The 20,156-nt window shown below is 52.3% G+C and overlaps 1 protein-coding gene across 1 annotated transcript in view; it reads left to right on the top strand.

Annotated features, from left to right (window-relative positions):
• Positions 1 to 601: 601 nt before the first annotated feature.
• Positions 602 to 20,156, top strand: part of CEACAM16 (CEA cell adhesion molecule 16, tectorial membrane component) — a 45,899-nt gene continuing 26,344 nt past the window's right edge. Inside the window, 13 exon segments of the mRNA XM_043993908.1 lie at positions 602 to 656; positions 1,934 to 2,302; positions 4,038 to 4,224; positions 5,258 to 5,343; positions 5,393 to 5,680; positions 5,683 to 5,793; positions 10,387 to 10,487; positions 12,224 to 12,405; positions 13,081 to 13,142; positions 14,243 to 14,602; positions 15,035 to 15,310; positions 16,223 to 16,501; positions 19,687 to 20,013. Coding sequence (XP_043849843.1) covers positions 602 to 656; positions 1,934 to 2,302; positions 4,038 to 4,224; positions 5,258 to 5,343; positions 5,393 to 5,680; positions 5,683 to 5,793; positions 10,387 to 10,487; positions 12,224 to 12,405; positions 13,081 to 13,142; positions 14,243 to 14,602; positions 15,035 to 15,310; positions 16,223 to 16,501; positions 19,687 to 20,013 — 2,683 coding nt within the window.

Below are 20,156 nucleotides of genomic sequence, written 5' to 3'. Positions count from 1 at the left end.
TGGATTTTGAGTCAGAAGAGGGCTCTGGTGTATATTAGCTGTGTGACCTTGGACAAGTCACTTCTCTCCTAGGGGGATTGGACTGGATGTCCTTGGAGATGCCTTCCAACCTAGATCTGGAATCTTGTGACCCCTAAGATCTCTGATATGGGTGTGGCCATCCTTAAGCGGGTGGGGCTTGGAGCCCCAGGCCCTACCTGGCCACCAGGAGGAGGGGGGAAGAGGAGATAGCCCCTCAGACCCTCATTCTTGTTGAGATCGGGGTTAGGAGGGCCTGGGGAAGCCCCAAAAGTTCCCTAGTCACTCCAGTCATCAGCAGGCTTGGGGAACAGGTCGGTCTGGTATGTGAGGATCCAGGCCAGCCCAGAGGTGTGGAGGCCTGGCCTCCCTGGTCCCCTCCCTGGCTCGTTTGTGGGAAGGCCGCAGGAAATGGGAGAGAGGGACCTGCAGTAGGTAAGAGCCGGACAGATGTACTGCTGCCCACCCTGAGGGGATCATCTCACTTTGGAAACAGAATCTCAGGGGAAGCCTTCCTCACTAGGGTCTGGGAGAGACTGGCCACCAGGGGCAGTAGCGGCCTCTTGGAGGGGCAGGACAAGCCATGGTCGGGCTCCTCAGAGGAGGGGGCTGTGTCTGGAAGAAGCGCACATTGACAGGTGAGAGGGGGTCCCGGGGGCTGATGGGAGAGGGCCACCTGATAAGGCTTTGAGACAGAAGGAACTTTAACGGGAGCCTAGCCTAATTCTCCCATTTTACAGAGGGGGAAACTGAGGCCCATAGAGGGGCTTACCCAAGGTCACATAGAGATGGATGGATAGATACTGTGTGATCCCCACTGAGTAAGACAAGACAAGAAGGTAGTCTCTGTGCATGTATCTGTGTGTGTACATGTGTGTATGTATGTGTCTATGTGTAGCATAGCCTTTTATGCCTATGTTGGAGGGAGAGGCACTAGAAGTAACAAGAGGCTGGGATGCATGTCCCCATCTGATCTAAATAGGACGTCCCCCCAGGGGAGCCAAGACACCCTAACAGGGGAGGGGGAAGAGGGAGAAGCTCACATGGGCTACAGACAGGCAGTCAGAGGCTGTCCTCTCTTCCCTCAAGAGCTGGGTGCCCTCAGATGTAAACTCTCTGAGCCTCAGCTTCCTCTTCCTCTTCCTCTTCTTCTTCTTCTTCTTCTTTTTGTGGGGGGCAGGGCAATGAGGGTTAAGTGACTTGCCCAAGATCACACAGCTAGTAAGTGTCAAGTGTATGAGTCCGGATTTGAACTCAGGTCCTCTTGAATCCAAAGCCAATGCTTTATCTCCTGTGCCACCTAGTTTCCCCTTCAGTTTTCTCTTCTTAAAAACAAAAGTAAAGTTCACTCGGGAGTCAGACGGGCTCTTGTCTAAATCATTCCCTTGCCACTCTTCCTCTCTACCTTCCACTATATTTATTTGTGAGCATGCTGTGTGTGTCACCCCCCGGGAGACTATAAGCTCCATCGCTGTGTGCATGATGCCTTTCATAGAGGAAGAACTTGACAAACACCTGCTGAACTACACTGAGCTGAATTGAACCGCAAGCTCCCTCCTATTACTGACATTCCATGTTCTAAAGGCCCTCTCACCTCTGACATTTCCTGTTCTAAAGGCCCTCCGAGCTCTAACATTTCCTATTCTACGGGCCCTCCCAGCTCTGACCTTCCCTGCTCTAAGGGGCTTTCCTACTCTAGCTTTCAATTATTCTATAATTTTCAGGGGCAAGGAAAAGTTTCTCCCGACTAGACAGGCCCAGGGTCCAGGAAAGGTAAGGCCTAGGGTCAGTGTTACTCCGTCTCCTACCCAGCTCAGCCCGGCTGAGCTCCCCAGGTGTCCTCAGGACGAATCCCCCTCCAGTTCAGAAGGGTGGGACTGTGACTTCCAAGACTTTCCCTCTGCCCCTCTTACAGCCTCCCTCATGGCCTGGTGGACTGTCCATCAGGCCTGGGCTTCTCTCCTCATCGAGAAGATTCCCCAGGTGCCCCAGGCAGGCCAGGATGTGCTTCTGTCTGTTCATGGCGTCCCAGGGGCCATCAAGGATTTCAACTGGTACCAGGGTGAGGAGACCAGTGGCGGCACAATGATCCTCTCCTACATCCCAGGCCTGCAGAGGCCACAGAGGAATGGGAATGCTATGAAGGGGAGGAACATCATTGGATTTCCCAACGGCTCCCTCCTCCTCCTCCAAGCCCAGCCCAAGGATAGTGGCACCTACCAAGTGGGCATCACCATGAATCCATCCTGGATTCTGAGGGCCAAGACCAAGCTACAAGTCAGAGGTGAGTGGACCTGCAGAGGGCAAAGGGAAGGGGAGGCATGACCCTTCCCTTGGAAAGGGGCACACAGCTCTGCCCTTGGGCAGCCCCTGGTCTGAGGAGAAAAATGTGACCCTGCCCTTGAACCTGCCTCTGAACAACCCCAGGACAGAGTCCCCAGAGAGCTACAAGTAAAAGTCTAGTTTACATTAGAATGTCAGAGCCTAAAAAAAATTAAATTAAAAAAAAGAACATCAGAGCCTTTCCCCTTACCTTCTCCATCTGACATCGGGGGAAACTGAGGCACAGAGTGGGGACTTAATTTGCACCATCTCCTACAGTCAGGGCCCCTAACTTGTAGGCCAGGATTCTGCCCACTACGTAGACTTATGGGCCAAACCTCAGAACACAGAATAGAGAACCTCATCTCAGAGATGACAAGGACCTTAGAACTGAAAGCATGGAATGTCAGAGGTAGGAGGGCCCATCAGAACAGGGGATGGCAGAGCTGGGAGAGGCCCCAGAACACTGAATGGCAGGGATGCTGAAGCCAGACAGAAGACATATACTCTTGGCCCCAGACAATGTATAGATTGCTTTGGCTTTGCCTTGCCCCTGCATATTTATTACAAAGATCATGTTGTTGTGTTTTTGTGGAGAGTGGGGGAGGATTGTTGAGGAGAACAGAGGGTGAGGGTTGCCCAGAAAAGAAGGGGAAGGGGGCAGTTAGGTGGCATAGGGGCAGCTAGATGGCACCAGCCCTGGAGTCAGGAGGACCTGAGTTCAAATCCGGCCTCAGACACTTGACACTTACTAGCTGTGTGACCCTGGGCAAGTCACTTAACCCTCATTGCCCAACCAAAAAAGAAAAAGTGGGGGAAGAAAACTCAGAAGGAAACACAGATGAGGAAGACAGTTTTGGTGCTGATGATAATAGCTAGCATTTATTAAGCACCTACTGAATACCAGGGATCGAGCTAAGCACTTTAGAGATATTATCTCATTTGATCTTCACAACTCTGGGAGGGAGGTGCTGTTATTCTCCCCATTTTGCAAGTGAGGAAACTGAGGCAGACAGAGATTAAGTGACTTACCCCAGATCACACAGCTTGTGTATCTAAGTCTAGATTTGAATTCAGGTCTTCCTTTCCCTAGGCCCAGCACTCTACCACTAGCTGCCTCAAGTTTTGAAAATAATATGCCAGGGGGCAGCTAGGTGGCGCAGTGGGTAGAGCACCAGCCCTGGAGTCAGGAGGACCTGAGTTCAAATCTGGCCTCAGACATTTAACACTTACTAGCTGTGTGACCCTGGGCAAGTCACTTAACCCCAATTGTATCACTAAAAAAAAAAGAAAATAATATGCCAAATTTGTTGTATGCTTTTAAAAATACTAATGAGTACAGTGGATAAAGCACCGGCCTTGGATTCAGGAGGACCTGAGTTCAAATCCAGCCTCAGACACTTAACACTTACTAGCTGTGTGACCTTGGACAAGTCACTTAACTCTCATTGCCCCACCCAAAAAAAAAAAACTAATGAAATATCAGAGGTAGAAGGGACCTTTGGGCTCATCTAGTTTTACGAGTTGAAGGAATTGAGGCTGAAAGAAGGGAAAGGGCCCCCACTTCCATGGGCAGAGGGTTGGCCACCCCAGATCTGGGGAGCTGCATCTGAACAGAAGATTCTGGGACCCCCCAATACCAGCCTGAGGCAGAACCTCCCCCAGACCAAGACTTGCTTCCTCTCGCTCTTTTTCAGAGAAAAAATTGAACACCACCAGCTCCGTCCCCAAACACCAGCATTCAGGGAAGGACAGCACCTCATCCATGAACTCGGGGACCACGGTCGCCATCGTCCTTGGCTGCCTGGGTTTTGGGACCCTCGTTATAGGCAGCGGCTTGGTCTATCTGCTGGTGGTCAGGGGCTGGAGGATCAAAAGTCCTGGGTAGAGTGGCCCACTCCTTCTTTCCCAATCCTTTCCCTCTGTCCCACTCACAGCCAGCACGGGTTCCCCTTAAGCTAAGAATCACGGACCCAAATTGCCCTTAGAGCTCACCCTCCAGAGAGAACAGGAGCTTCCTCTACCACATCGATGAGTTAGTGATCATGTAAACTCTGCTTGAATAGGCAGCTCACTCCACCCCCACCCACCCCCAGTAAGGGGCAGCCTATCCTATTTTTTTTTTGGTGGGGCAATGGGAGTTAAGTGATTTGCCCAGGGTCACACAGCTAGTAAGTGTCAAATGTCTGAGGCCACATTTGAACTCAGGTCCTCCTGACTCCAGGGCTGGTGCTTTATCCACTTCACTGCCTAGCTGCCCCTAGCCTATCCTATTGCTGGCCAATTCTTCTTCATATGAAGATGAGATCTGGGGCAGCTAGGTGGCATAGTGGATAAAGCACCAGCCCTGGATTTAGGCCACCTGAGTTCAAATGTGGCCTCAGACACTTGACACTTACTAGTTGTGTGACCCTGGGCAAGTCACTTAACCCTCACTGCCCTGCAAAGAAAAAAAAAAAAAAGGAAAAAAAAGTTGAGATCTGCCTCTGAGAACTTGGCACTTTTTCTTCTTCCCATCCCACCAAGGCTGTTCTTCCTCCCGGGTCCATGACAGTCTTTGACTTCCCTCAACAAGGGTCCTCCCTTTCAGTCTTTGCATCCCCACTTCCTCATTTCTGGACACCTTCCTCTCCCGCTTGTCAGCGTCCTTCCTGAGATGAGGCGCCCAGAGTCAGACACTATGTTCCAGATGGGAAGACCTGCTCCAAGGACAGCAGGGATTTCACCTCCCTCAGCTGGACATGAGCCATCCCTGTTGAGAGCACATGGGCGGTGGGGAAGACACTTGGCACATACCCACACCTCACTCCTCAGTGGGCCCCTAGACGGGTCTATTATCCTCTCTGGGCCCCAGATTCCTCCCTGGTCTCCCCAGAAGAGGCCCCAAGACAACCAGAATCCTCTGATCTTCCTCCAGGGCCCTAAAAGAAAAACCAGACCTGGGAAGAGACAGGTGCCATAAACACGGAGCCGGTAAGACTGGAGACCAATAAGGGCAGGGGGTGGTAGGCAGGGCAGGGCGGGGAGGGGATGGGGCCTTGCCCCCATATCCCTGGGGGTCCAGAGCTCCCTATCAAAGAGTCACTCAATCCCCCTGCTTCTCCCCCCACCCCAGATGACAGTAACATCTACGAGGTGATCCCTTCTCCCAGCGACCTGATAAGCCCAACAAACGACAACAGGGTCAGCAGCCCAAACCTGACCACAGATACCGTAAGTGTCTCCCTCCCTCAGTCCCCACGCTCCCCGGCTCTGCGGGGAGCACATTCCCAGAGGCCTCAGCCCAAGGAGGGAGGCAGGGCATGAGGGATAATGCCCAGTTTACAGACACAGACAAAGAGTTCTTTCTCATTTGCTGGGCCCAGTGAAAGGGCACAATCAGGAGGCCACAGCCTCATTCTCTTCTCACCAAGCTGCCTCAGCGTCCTTCCTGGGGAAACTGGGAAGGGATAGGTCAGGGGAGGAGGCCAGAGGTCAAAGATTAAAGGTTTCAATTGGGGAGAGCCAAAAGCATCTTAAAGGATTTGCCCACAGGTTTTAGGATTGTGGGTAACCAGGTAGATGAGGGGAGGGAGGAGGAGAATGCCCTATAGTTACCTGTGCTGCGTCCATTACCAGCCCCAGACCAAGGACCAGGAGGCCGAAGATCACCTCTACCAGGTATCCGAGCACGGGATAGAGTGGGGGGAGGGGAGGACAGGAAAATCTGCTAGGCAGGCACGGGGGAGGGAGGGAGGGAGGAAAGGAGAAAGAGGGGGAGGGGAGAGAGTCAACAAATGGGACTCTGGGATTGTGGGGGCTCCTGGCTTCTCTGGGTCTCCCTTTCTCCTCCACTTTCTGTCTGACTCTACCTCTATTTTCTTCCTCTCCCAGAATTACAGAGTGTTAAGGCTGAAGGATCCGTGCAACATAAAACATCAGACTTTAAAGGGTCTTTAAAATTAAGAACATGGAACCTTAGAACAGGGAATATCCAAGCTGGGAGGAAACTTAGAACAAGGAATGTCAGAGACCAACTCTCTCATTTTACAGAGGAGGAAACTGAGGCCCAATGAGGGAGGTATTGCAGAATCCAGGGCAAGAGCCTCTTAGTCCATCTCTTACTTGAACAAGGATCCCCTCTCCAACATAGTTGACACTTTGTCCTCCAGCCTTTGCTTGGAGACTTCTAAGGATAGGCAGCTCACTACCTGTACTTTTGTCGTTGTTGGAAGCCTGGCTCTGCTTGGATTGGAGCATGGCCAATCCTTCTTCAATGAAATAGCCATTCAGGCTCTTGTAGGCAGCTCTTGTCCCCCACTAGCTCTCCTCCCCTTCAATGAGGCTCCAAATGGCATATTAGACCTAAGACCCTTCCTGCCTCTGACCCTTTTCCAGGTCATCAATGTCCTTCTTAAACTCGTGACTAAAATGGATCCCAGGACTCTGGACGAGAGCTGACCGACCAGAAGACACAGTCTAGCACTTCCTCACTCCTCCAATCTAATCTTCTCCTAACGCAGCCTGAGATATCATTAGCTTTTATGGCTCCTGCTATTGACTACTAATGAGCTCAAAGTCCACTAGGACCCCAGATCTTTTTCAGTCAAACTGGAAGAAGAGTCATCTTTGCTTCATCCCATACTTCTTTTTTTCTTTTTTTTTTCTTTTTTTTTTCTTTTCTTTTTTTTTTCTTTTCTTTTTTTGCGGGGCAATGGGGGTTAACAGGGTCACATAGCTAGTGTCAAGTGTCTGAGGCCGGATTTGAACTCAGGTACTCCTGAATCCAGGGCCGGTGCTTTATCCACTGCGCCACCTAGCCACCCCCTATCCCATACTGCTGACTTCCCATCTCCCCACACGGCTCTCCCACTGTGGATCTCTCTCCAGCCCCGTCCCTGCCTCTCTCTCTCTCTCTCTGGGTGTCCAGGCGACCCAGACTTGAGCCAAGCTCACTTTCTTGTTCTTCCCACAGAAGCTGCAGGACCCGGACCCCGCTCCATACTGCCAACTCACCCCCACAGCCTGATCTGAGAATGCCTTACTTGGGGAGTGACTGAGGCCGAGGACTCTGCTGGGAAATAGCTCCAGGTCTGGGATCCAGGGAGGCCTGGGCCAGTGGCTCTGCCAGAGAGGATCGAGCCTGGGCAGGGATCCCAGAGAGACAGCACCAAGGACCAAATCACTTCAGCCCTGTTTGTGTCTCAGGCCTCATTAAACATGACTTCTCCCAGCCCCTGGCTCGTCCCTGGGGAGGGGCTGAGGGGAGGGGCTCTGGCTGAGTTTTGGGACCCCTGGAGGAGGGGACACCAAGAGGAAAGCTGGGCCCAGGAGGTGGAGGCCCAGCTCTCGGCACCAGGGGGCAAACAGGCCTTCCCTGCCCCCACCACTGGCCCTGAGTCCTGGTCCTCTCCCAACCACCTTGCTGCTTCCCACCTGGAAACTCACCTCATGACCCTCCTCTAGTAAATGAGGGGCTTAGACTACATCACAAGAGGAAGGGGATGAGCACTTATTAAGTGCCTACTGTGTGCCGCCCCGCTAAGCACATCTATAAACATTATCTCCCTTGATGCTCACAACCCTGAGAGGTAGGCACTTTGGCAGTTGGGGAAACTGAGGCAAACTGAGGTTTGTGGGGCTGTTTTGCAACTTGTCCAGAGTCATACAAGCAGTAAATGTCTGAGGTAGGATTAGAACTCCGGTCTTCCAGACCTAGCTCTATCTACTGCACCATCTAGAGACCTGTTGGTTGTCCCAAGGGAGGAGTGGTTCTCTAGTAATATCTAACTTCATTCCTTCCTGCTGGAAGGACAGTGGGCTATAGTGGAAAAGTCAGAGGGAGCCAGGTTCAAATTCCACTTCTGACACTTACCAGTCATGTGGCTTTAGGCTGTTGGCCTCAGCTTACACGTGTGCCTACATACGCCGGCTGACCTCAAAGGTCAGAAATCTATGTCCCTATGAGGCCAGATCCCCTCCCCTCACAGCCATTCTCAAAGTGGGACTCTGTCCGCCCCCGCCTCCTCCAGGCTGCTTTTGCCCCCAGTAACAGCACTGGAGTGGGGGGGGCGGGGTCATGTCATCCAACCCTCTGCCTCTGGTGTGGAAAATTCCACTTGTGGGCTGGCCACAAGACATAGGGCATCCCAAGGGAGAGGCAGTCCCCCGGTCACATTTTACTTCTGTCCTACTGAAAGGATTTGTCCTCCCCGGGCCTCCCTGTCTTCATGCGGACAATGTGGCGGGGGTGAAGCAGACTGGCACCTAAGGTCCTCTTTCAGCTCAACAATAGGGGATTGTGTGACTCGAATGGAGCCCCGGAGCCCCAGCGTCCACCAGGGGGCAGCACAATCCCACAGACTGATGACTGAGTGCCTTGGGGAGGGCTGGTTTTGTTTATTGGTTTCCAATTCAAAGTCCCTTTGGAAAATCCCGACCTTTGGAGGGTTGTGGAAAGACCGCCATTGTAGAGACCAAAGATCCCACCGCTAGGTAGGGAGAGAGAAGTCATGGGGAGAGGAGGCATCCGAGACACCAAATTATGGACAGCCAAAAGGTGGGAACAAAGTCGATGTCCATCAATGGGGGGGGGGGGGGCTGAACACACTGTGGTCCCTGAACGGAATGGAATGGGGCTGCTTGAAGAAGCCTGGGGAGATCTTCGTGAACTGATGCAGAGGGAAGTCAGCAGAGCCATGAAGAAACAGTGCGTTGTTGTTCAGTCATTTTTAGTCATGTCTGACTCTCCATGACCCCATTTGGGGTTTTGTTGGCAAGGATACTGGAGTGGTTTGTCATTTCCTTCTCCAGCTCATTTTACAGATGAGGAAACTGAGGCAAATAGTGTTAAGTGACTTGCCCAGGGTCACCCAGCTAGGAAGTGTCTGAGGCTGGATTTGAACTCAGGAACATGAGTCTTCCTGACTCCAGAGCTGGCTCTCTATCCCCTGCACCACTTACCTGTAGCTAAAGGAGTAACCATTTCCCCTATAATATTGTTGTTCATTTATTTCAGTCATATCCAACCCTTTGTGACTATTTGGAGTTTCTTCTTTGGAGGGATTCGCTATGCCACTGATTTAGTGCCTCTTCCTGTCCCCTACTAATGTGGTAGATCAGGGAAGGTTATGGATATAAGCTATCTGGATCTCAGCAAAACAGATCTCCTATCACTATTGTAGAGAAGATGGAAAGAAACTAATTGGGTGATAAGACAATTGGGGGATCCAAGATTGTTAGGATATGCTGGACTCAAAGAGTAGTGAGTAATGGTTGTCAACCTGGCTGAAGGTCTGCAGTGGAGTGCCCCAGAGATCTGATCTATGGTGGACTTTGGATAAAAACCTAGGTGGCAGGTTTACAGGCAGCCAGGTAGCATAATGCATATAGCACTGGCCCAGAAGTTGGGAGGACCTGAGTTCAAATCCAGCCTCAGGCACTTGATGCTTACTAGCTGTGTGACCCTGGGCAAGTCACTTAACTCCAATTGCCTCAAACATCCGGGGCCATCTCCAGTCATCCTGATTTATATCTTGCCACTGGACCCAGATGACTCCAGAGGAGAGACTGAGGTTGGTGACCTTGCACAGCCCTCTCTCACTTAAATCTAATTCACAGCAAGTCATGACATCACCCTGATGTCATAGTCCTCTTCCAGAATGAAGAACAAACAACAAGATGGCAGACTCATCATATTTGCAAATGACACAATACTAGTAGGAAGAGCTAACTCACTGGATGGCAGAATCAGGACCCACCCAAAAAGTAATCTTGACAGGCTAGAACCTTGGGCTGAGTCTTGTAAGCTGAAATTATTCCACAGACACAAGTATAAAGTCTTAACTTGGACACACACAAAAAATTCAGCCTGACAAGTATTATAAAGCTTGTCATGGCTAGACAACGGTTGCTCTGAAAAAGATCTGGGGGTTTCAGTGGACCCCCAGTGGATTCACATGAGTCAATCATAGCATAGAGCAGCTGATGTGAGCCTGGGCTGTATTAAGAGGGCCCAAGCTCCCAGGGATAGGGAGGTGCCAGCCCCCTGTCCTCTGCCCTCACCAGACCTCACCTGGAGGATCGGGTTCACTTCTGGGAACCAGTCTAAGAAGGATGTTGATAAGCTGCAGGCTTGGAGAGCATCCAGGGGAAGAGAAGCAGACTGGGTAAGGATCATGGGTCCGAGTCATATGAGGTCTGGTGGAAGGAGCCTGGAGGAGAGAACATGAGAGCTGAGGTCAAGCACACTGTCATGTGGGGGACCAATTACACCTGTTTTGTTTGTCCCGAGGACAGAAGCAGGAGCCATGGGAGGGGCAGAGCTCAGGAGGGGGAGACAATCCAAGCTGTCCCAGAGCAGCTGGAGCTGCCTCACAAGGAGGAGTGGGGGGGGGCTCCTTGGGGGTCTTCAATGATAGAGCATGTCCCAGCCAAGATTCTTTTGGTTACCCTTTGGACTTGATGTTCCCTCCCAACTTGTAGAGTCTGTAATTCTGTAATTCCATGTTCTAAGGCCCTTCCAAGCTCTGTCGTTGTCTGCTCCATGGCTATCCCAGCTCTGACATTCCCTGTTCTAAGGCCTCTCCCAGACCTGACATTCCCTTTTCTAAGGGCCCTCCAAACTCTGACATTGTCTGTTCCATGGCTATCCCAGCTCTGACATCTCCTTTTCTAAGGGCCCTCCAAACTCTGACATCTCCTGTTCTAAGGCCCTCCAGCCCTGACATTCCATACTTTCAGAGCTGGGCTTTATCTTGGGGAACATGTAAGTTAGTAAATAAGTGTTCATTAATCGCCTACTTTGTTCCAGGTATGGTGCTAACAGTACTGGTCCCAAGGAGTTCTCAGTCTAATGGGGGAGATGACAAGCCAACAGCTACACACAAACAAGGAATGGATAAATTGTAGATGGACAACAGAGGTGGGGCACTAGCATTAAGGGGCACTGGGAAAGGCTTCTTAGAGAGGTGGAATTTTAGCTGGGGCTTGAAGGCAGCCAAGAAGCAGAGCTCAAAAGGGAGAGTATGCCAGGCATAGGGCACAAGCCCAGGAAAATGCTCAGAGTCTGGAGATAGAGGGTCTTATTTGTATAACAGCCTGAAGGTCACTGTCCCTGAATCAAAGAGCAAATATAGTAAGAGGGGTTTAAGGTATAAGAAGATTGATAATGGAGAGACCTGCATGAGACCAGAGCTTCCTGCTGACCCAGAGAGTCAGAGCCATCTTGGAACCGAATATGACTGGTCCCATCCCACTGTAGCCACTGCTTCCAGAGACCTTCTGGTGGGTAGGCAGCAATTGGACCCTGAAACACATCTTAGAGTCTCAGAAAGATAGAACATTGGAGCTGTAAATCACGTGAGAGTCCAATCCAGCCCAGGCCCATCATTTTACACAGGGAGAAACTGAGGCACAGAAACCTGAGGTCAGGCGGTGAGGCAGAGACAGAAACAGGCCTGGCAGCCGGGTCTCCTGACCACAGAGCTCCTGGCTCCCAGTCCAAAGTCCATTCCATCACTCCATACCTCCCTCCCTCTTCTAAGTTAGTATAACAGTTTTTGGTTTCTTGTCCCCCAGTGATCTCCAAGCACATAAAAGGATTGACTGAAGGAGCCAGGTTCTGGTAATTCGGTAAGAGCTGCCCTGAAATCCTCCTCTTTCTGCCCCCTGCAACTGCCCCATCCCCTCTGTCCTCTGGCCTGTTTGTCCTCCTGGTGCCTGCAGAACAATGAGAAAGGTACAGCCTCCCTCCCCCGAGGGACCAGGGCAGGTCACGGCCCCATTGCAGCCCTTGGCTCGCACCAGCCAGGTGCCCCAAGCAAGACCCAGATTTCTGGTGACTCGATCCCTCCAAATTCAGGTGATCTCCCCCACGTTCCAAGCCGCCACTCCCCCCCCCCAGATCCCGCCCCAGACCCAAGAGGAGTCAGAACCAGGAGCTCACCTCAGGGACTCCAGAAGATCCCCAGACACAGACAACAGGCTCACTGGTCTCCATTTGGGAGTGACAGATGGCACTAGCCTGGGGCAGCTGGGACCCCCACCAGCGGGGCTCCTGGCCCTGGAAGGGACTTCTCCTGACAGGTAAGAAGGACCAGCAGCTGGGATGTTGACTCCCCAGACAGGCGCACACAAACACACACACACACCCCAAGGGCTAGAGTGGGGCTTCAGGTTCGTCTGTAAAATCAGGGTACTTGACTCTAAGGTGCCTTGTCCCTCCCAGCCCAAAAGCCTATTGTGCTCTAAGAGGGGCACAGAGGCCGAGTGAGAGGGGGGCTCCCACGTGATCAGCGAAGGGGTGAGCCCAAGGTTAGAGCACTAAAGTGGAGGAGAGGGCACCCTGTGCAGAGGGGGCTTCCCAAGCCGGGTCCAGAGTCCCTCCGCTGCTCCTTCCCTTTATATTCTAAAGCCCCTCCCAACTTCCATAATCTACATTCATTCCATATCCTATCCCATATTCTGTGGTACTCTCCAGCTCCAACAGCCAGGAGGGGTCTTCGTGAGGAGAGTGGAGGCAATGAAGAGTTAGGGAAAGCTAAGATGCTCCCTCTGCTGTGTGACCTGATCCCCTTGTTTGGAAACCAGGAGAACCTGGAGGGTGGGGCTCAAAGTCCCCTGAGGTTCTGTACAGCTCTTAGGACCTCATATCTACTTAAGGGAAGACACCAGCAGAATGTCCTGTCTACTGATTCTTCTCCACCCCTCTTACCCCACCAGTAAAAGCCTCAAACTGAGACCCTCATGCCCCACATTCAGAACGGCAGACTTGGAAGAGATTATAGAGGACAAAATGTCCCAGCTGGGAAGACCCTTAGAATGTCCGAGCTGGAAGGGCACTTAGAACAGAGAATGTCCAGGCTGGAAAGAATCTGAGGACATGGAATGGGAGGACTGGAAGGGTCTCTGGAACATGGAATGTCAGAACTGGGAGGGACATAGACCATCAGAGTTGGGAGTGTCCTTTAGAACAGGGAATGTCAGAGCTGGAAGAGCCTTAAAATATTGACTGTTGGAGCTGGGAAGCACCATAGAGTATAGACGAGAATATAGAATGAACAAAGAATGTGGACACTGGGAGGGGCTTTAGAATACAAACTATCAGAACTAGAACATGGAGTGTGACAGCCAAGAGAGACCCTTGGAATAAGGAAATTCAGAACTTAAAGATTCTTTAGAACATAGAACTGAGAGGTAGGAGGGACCTTAGAACAGGGAATGTCAGCTGGGAGGGGTCTTAGAACATAGAATGTCAGAAATAGAAAGGAATTTAGAATAATATAGGAGGGATCTAAAGCATAGAACACAGATTAGTCCTTGCTGCTTGTGTGACTTCGGGGGAATTTCACCACCTCCATTGGTCTCGGTTTCTTTACTCAAAAGGTGAGGATTGATTAGACGACACGCCCCCCCCCAAAGAAAATGTCTCTGTGTTTCTATGTCTAAGACTGAAAGGACCTTAGCAGAGATGAGAACACACAACGCTGGGAGCTCAAGGGGAGTCTTGGAACATAGAATGTCATACCTGGGGGGAGGGGAAGGGACAGTTAGGACCTGGAATGTCAGAGCAGGGAAGATCCTTAGAACATGGACCATCAGAACTGAAAAGGGGAGTCAGCATACAGAATGCCAAATCTAGGACATTAGAACAGAGGGTGCCAATGTCAGAAGGAGCCTTGGGAAATGTTGCAGCTGGGAGATCTTAGGAATGAAAAACATAGAACATCGGATCTGGGGGGGTGGGGGGGGGCCTTAGAACAGGGAATGCCAGAGGTGAGGTAGACCATGCCTTTATGAGTACTGATTTCACTGAGTGCATCTGACAGATGAGTCAAGAGAGGCTCAAGCACTGCATGTGACCCACCCAAGGTCTCACATAATTGATCATGTCTTCTCACTCTCCCCTTTCCCATCCCACCAGCTGTCCTCCTGATCACCCGGGTCCCACCAGCCCCAGCCCTGCTGAACATCTTATCCATCCCAGAGGAGCCGGCCGAGGGGGAGAACGTCACCCTGCTGGTACGGGGCCTCCCCGGGGAGCTTCTGGCTTACAACTGGTACCGAGGGACAAACCTCAACCAGGCCCACCTCATTCTGAGCTATATCATCAGCACCGCAGATGAGACGCCCGGCACTGCCTACACTGGCCGGGAAGCCGTGCGCCCGGATGGGAGCCTGGACCTCCGGGCCGTGGTCCCCGAGGACTCGGGCACCTACATCCTGCAGACCCTCAACCAGCAGTTCCAGACCGATATTGCCTATGGGCACCTGCTGGTCTATGGTGAGAGGGTCCCCCTGGCTGGCCTCCCGCCAGCTGGTTCCTCCGCTCTCCACCTTCTCCTTCCTCTCTCTTAATCTGTGCCCCCGCCTCAGGATCACAGTGTCCTGGGACTTAGAGCCAGAAGGAGCCTTAGAGATGGTCTAGTGCAACCCCTTCATGTTACAGGTGTGAAAACTGAGGTCCAGAGAGCTTGTGACTTCCCCAAGGCCACTCAGGGCTTAAGTGGCTAGGTTGGGATTTGAACTCAGGTTCTCTGACTCCGGGTCCAGTGCTCTCTCCATGACACCAGGTTTTGTTTGGATTTGCAATATGCGAATTTCTCACGGTCTCCCATCCTGCCTCACTAACTGTGTGGCTTGGCTGGGAGATGGGGGGGGGCGGGTCACCATCTAGGTGGTGTCCAGTCCCCTCCCCCTCTGCCTCTCCCCCCAGAGATCCTAGACCCACCTCTCCTCCTGGCCAATGGCACCGAGCTGGTGGAGCGCCGAGATACCATCCACCTGCTGTGCAGTACCCCCAGCACGGGGGACGTCCGCTGGTTCTTCAATGGGGAGCCGCTCCCCATTGGCAGCCGTCTGGGCCTCACTCCAGACAACCGGGTCCTGGTCCGGCATAATGTCCGCAGAGAAGAGGCTGGGGCCTACCAGTGTGAGGTCTGGAACCCTGTCAGCATCAGCCGCAGTGACCCTGTCAACCTAACGGTGTACTGTGAGTCCTCCCCAAGACCCTGCGCCTGCCCTCTGCCCCTCTCAGACCTGGGCTTGGGCTTCCCCTTCCAGACAAGGAGGTAGAAACCATCATTAAAGGCTCAGGGAATGTCTAAGCTAGAGGGAATCTCAGCACATGCTACATCAGAGCTGGAAGGGCCTTAGAATAGGGAATGTCAGATCTGGGAGAGCCTTGAGAAAGGGGGATGTCAGAGCTGGAGAGTTCTTAGAACAGAGGATGTCAGAGCTGGAAAGGGCCTTAGAACAGAGGATGTCAGAGCTGGAAGGGCCTTAGAATAGGGAATGTCAGGGCTGGGAGAGCCTTGAGAAAGGGGGATGTCAGAGCTGGAGAGTTCTTAGAACAGAAGATGTCAGAGCTGGAAGGCCCTTAGAATAGGGAATGTCAGATCTGGGAGAGCCTTGAGAAAGGGAGATGTCAGAGCTGGAGAGTTCTTAGAACAGAGGATGTCAGAGCTGGAAAGGGCCTTAGAACAGAGAATGTCAGAGCTGGAGGGCCCTTAGAACAGAAGATGTCAGAGCTGGAAGGGTCTTAGAACAGAGAATGTCAGAACTGGAAAGGCCCTTAGAGCAGGGAATGTCAGAGCTGGGAAGGCCCTTAGAATAGGGAATGTCAGGGCTGGGAGAGCCTTGAGAAAGGGGGACGTCAGAGCTGGAGAGTTCTTAGAACAGGGAATGTCAGATCTATTTTATGAATAGGAAAACACACCTAGAAGGGGAAGACATACCCAAGAGCACAACAGGGAGTCAGTAGCTGATCCCAAATGGAGCCAAGGGTCTCCCAGCTAAGCCGTCTGCCCAGCTACCAGCCCTGGGGGACCATGGAGCCCCAGATTCCCCTCTCTCCCCAGCCCCATTGCTCTCTTCTGGGCCTCTCTCTATGCTCTCTCCCAAGATGGCCCAGACCGGGTAATGATTGTCCAGGAATCCGCCTTCCAGACGGGCTGCACTGTGAAGGCTGAATTTGATGCATCTCTAACACTTTGGTGCGTGACCAGGTCCTGCCCAGACCCAGAGTACACATGGTCTTTCAATGGGCGGACCCTCGAGACCACCACCAGCTGCCTCAACATCAGTGGGATGACTAAGGACAAGGAAGGGACGTATACCTGCATTGCCAAGAACCCTATGACTGAGCTCTCAGGCTCAGCATCAGTCTTGGTCAAGATGTCGGGTGAGTGGCCCCTTCATCTCTCAGGCACAGGTTTGACCCATTGGGTAAGTAAGGCAATAAGGGGAGGGGGGCTTGACTGGGTGGGGAGATCCCAGCCCCTCCAAAGAGTGACACAGCCATAGGCTCAATGGAAACTCAAAATCCCACGAGGGTCAGGTTCTTCCCATGAGCCATGACAAAGTGAGAAGACCGGTCAGCCAGCTGGCCAGTCTAACTGGGCCTCAGTTTCCCTTTCCTTCAAATGAAGAGGTTAGGCTCCATACAGCCTTGGCCAATCCCCTTCTACTCTCTGGGCTGTCCTTTCTGTATAGTGAAGGATTTGGACTAGACCCCACAGAGGACCCCAAAGATGTCTCCCTGCTCAATGTCTGTGAACCAGCTGCCTGGCAACCCATTCCAGGGCACATGAGTGGGGAAGCTGACTGGGGTTTGAGGGGCAGGCCACGAGCTGGGGGCCCAATGCTACCCAGTCTGCATAGCTCACAGTGTAGCGCGTGAGAACTGGTCTGAATGGAGCTCAGACAAAAGGGCTCGCCCTGCCATTTGGGGGCTGCTCTAGGGAAAGCCAGGCCCCCTCTCTGGACCTCATCTGGACCTCTATAAAATAAAGCGGTCTCTTCTGCCTCTTACATTCTACTCCCTTGAGTGCCAGACATTCTGTGTTCTCACATTCTGCTATTCCATGTTCTAAGGTCCCTTCCTCCTCTGGTGTTCTATGTTCTAAGCTCACCCTTAGCTCTGGCTTTCTGTGTCTTAGAGTCCCCTCCAGCCCTGCCATTCCGTGTTCTAAGGTCCCTTCCTTCTCTGGTGTTCTATGTTCTAAGCTCACCCTTAGCTCTGGCTTTCTGTGTCTTAGAGTCCCCTCCAGCCCTGCCATTCCGTGTTCTAAGGTCCCTTCCTCCTCTGGTGTTCTATGTTCTAAGCTCACCCTTAGCTCTGGCTTTCTGCGTCTTAGAGTCCCCTCCAGGCCTGCCATTCTGTGTTCTAAGGTCCCTTCCTCCTCTGGTGTTTTGTGTTCTAAGCTTCCCTTTAGTTCTGCCATTCATGACCTAAGTTCCCATCTGGCTCAGACATTTCATATTCTGTGTCTGAGGCAATTTCAGCTCAGAAGTTCCCTGTTCGTGAGCTCAAAGGCTCCCCCCAGACCTGTCACTGTGCTTTTGTGACAACGTGAATACAGCCAATGCAAGCAGTCTGGCCATGGCCCTTAGATGCTGAGGCTTGGGCGCCTGAGCAGACCCAGTGGGCATGGTTCAGAGGCTCCTGGGGAGGTGGCTGGCCCCCCAGGGACTGTGGTTTTGTGCCTTAAGACCTTGTTAATTCACCATCAGTTCCTTCCCAAGAAGACATCTCTGGTGAAGTGCCGGACGATACCCTAGGCGGAAAACTAGCAGCACTGTCCCATTTAATTGGGTGGGTCTTGTCCAAAGGGCGGATCCTGTTTCTCCCCGACATGGGGGCGGGTTCCCAGAGGTAAGTGGTCCTGAAAAGAGCTGGAGATGTACACTTGGGAGCCACCCTGCCTGGAAGGGGCATGGTGGTTGGTGGGAAAAGCACTGGACTTGGAGTCAGAGGGCTTGGGTTCAAATCCTGCCTCATACTACTTGGTGACCTTGGACGTCACTTAACCTCTCTCAGCCTCAGTTTCCTCCTCTGTAGAATGAGGGGGTTGAACAAGATGGTCTCTAAGGTCCCTTCCAGCTTGAAATCCCATGGTCCTATGCCTTCAGAAGCTCCCCTCCTGACAAAGGCAGAGATGGGCAAAAACCCATCTAATTGAACTCAAGGTACATGGGAAGCCGTCCAGTGTGTGAGCTTTGTTACTTCCCACTGCCCACTGCCCCTAAAGCCTCAGGACCCTTTGTGCTGGGTCTGAGGGGGAAAGACAGAGGAAAGAGGAAACAGTGCCCTTTTCTGAGGGCTATTAGGAGATACCCAATGTCCCCATTTCAGAACGACTCCATTTCTCCTAGGGGAGACACAGACCCTATCCTCAGAGGGCTCCCAGACTGATGGGGGAGACACGGCTCCCATCCTCAGGAAGCCCCCGGACTGATGGGGGAGACAAAGCCCCCATCCTTAAGCACCCCTCAGTCTAACAGTGAGGCAAGAGGCCTACCCACTGAGAGCTCCCAGACTGAAGGGGGGACACGGCCCCCATCCTCAGCGAGCTCCCACACTGGGGGAATATGGGTCCCATCCACAGGGATCCCCACGGTCCCCATCCTTAAGCGCCCCTCAGTCTAACAGTGAGGCAAGGGCCCTACTCACTGAGAGCTCCCAGACTGAAGGGGGGACACGGCCCCCATCCTCAGCGAGCTCCCAATATGAGGGAGATGTGGCCCCCACCATCTTCAAAAAGCTCCCGGACAGATGGGAGCTCTAGATTCCCAGGGGAGACATAGTTCCCATTCTCAGGAAGCCCCTAGTCTAACAATAAGACACATCCTTGTCTTTGGGAAACTCAGTCTTTGAGAGGGAATACACCATCCCCTCCTCAACCTGTCTCCTCTTTCCTCCATTTCTCCTCCCCATGCCCAGCACAGGGCTCAGCCCATGAGGTGGGCACTCAGTCCAGGGCATCAACAAACGGATGGACTGGCCAAGTAGCAATAGAATGATTGACATCTATTCATTCATTAAGTCATTCTTCAGTTCCTTTGGTTCTTCCCTTCTTTAGTCCTTCTTCCTTCCTTCCTTTCTCCCTCTCTTTGCTCCTTTCTTTCCTTCAGTTCCTTCCTTTCTTCCTGTCTCTCTTCCTTTAGTCTTTTCCTTTCTTCTTTCCTTTTCCCCTCTCTTCTTTCCTCTTCTTTCATTTCTTCCTTTCTTCCTTTTGCCCTTTCCTTCCTTCCTTCCTTCTGTTCTTTCCTCCTTTCTTCCATTTCTGTTCTTTTCTTCCTTCCTTCATCATTCCTTTCATTTTTTACTCCTTTCCTGCCTGACTTCCTTCTTCCTCCCTTCTTTCCTTCTCTTCTTCTTCTTCTTCCTCTCTCTCTCTCTCTCTCTCTCTCTCTCTCTCTCTCTCTCTCTCTCTCTCTCCTTTATTTCTTTCCTTCCTTCCACAAACTTTTAGAAAGCTGTTCCAATATGCCCAGCCCCACACTGGGCTCCATTGCAGATGGCACCAGGACAAACAAGCCATACAGCTGTCCCTCAAGTAATTTCCAATGCCCCTCTCTTTTCAGTTGCCACTTCAGCTATGACAATAGTGCCTGTTCCTGCCAAGCCCACCGAGGGGAAGGATGTCATCCTGTCTGTCCAAGGCTATCCCAAGGATCTTCTGGTCTACGCCTGGTACCGAGGGACAGCCTCCGAGCCCAACCGCCTCCTCAGCCAGCTGCCCTCTGGAAACTGGATCGCAGGGCCAGCCCATACCGGGAGGGAGATGGGTTTTGCCAATTGCTCGTTGCTCATCCAGAAGTTAAACCTCACAGACACCGGCCGCTACACCCTGAAGACTGTCACCCTGCAGGGAAAGACAGAAACACTGGATGTCCAACTGCAGGTCTCAAGTAAGTTGCTCACCTCATTCTTCCCAAGCACACTGTGGGTGTTCCTCTTTGTGTGTGTCTGTCCTGTCTTCAACAATGGGGACCTAGGCTGTCCCTTGGGCTGAAGGCTGAGACCATGTCACCGCCCTCCCCCCCCAGATCAT

The sequence above is a fragment of the Dromiciops gliroides genome, chromosome 3 (assembly GCF_019393635.1).
Source record: "Dromiciops gliroides isolate mDroGli1 chromosome 3, mDroGli1.pri, whole genome shotgun sequence".
Classification (NCBI taxonomy): Eukaryota; Metazoa; Chordata; class Mammalia; order Microbiotheria; family Microbiotheriidae; genus Dromiciops; species Dromiciops gliroides.
The sequence above is the reverse complement of the archived record's forward strand: the minus strand, read 5'-3'. Positions and strand labels throughout refer to the sequence as shown.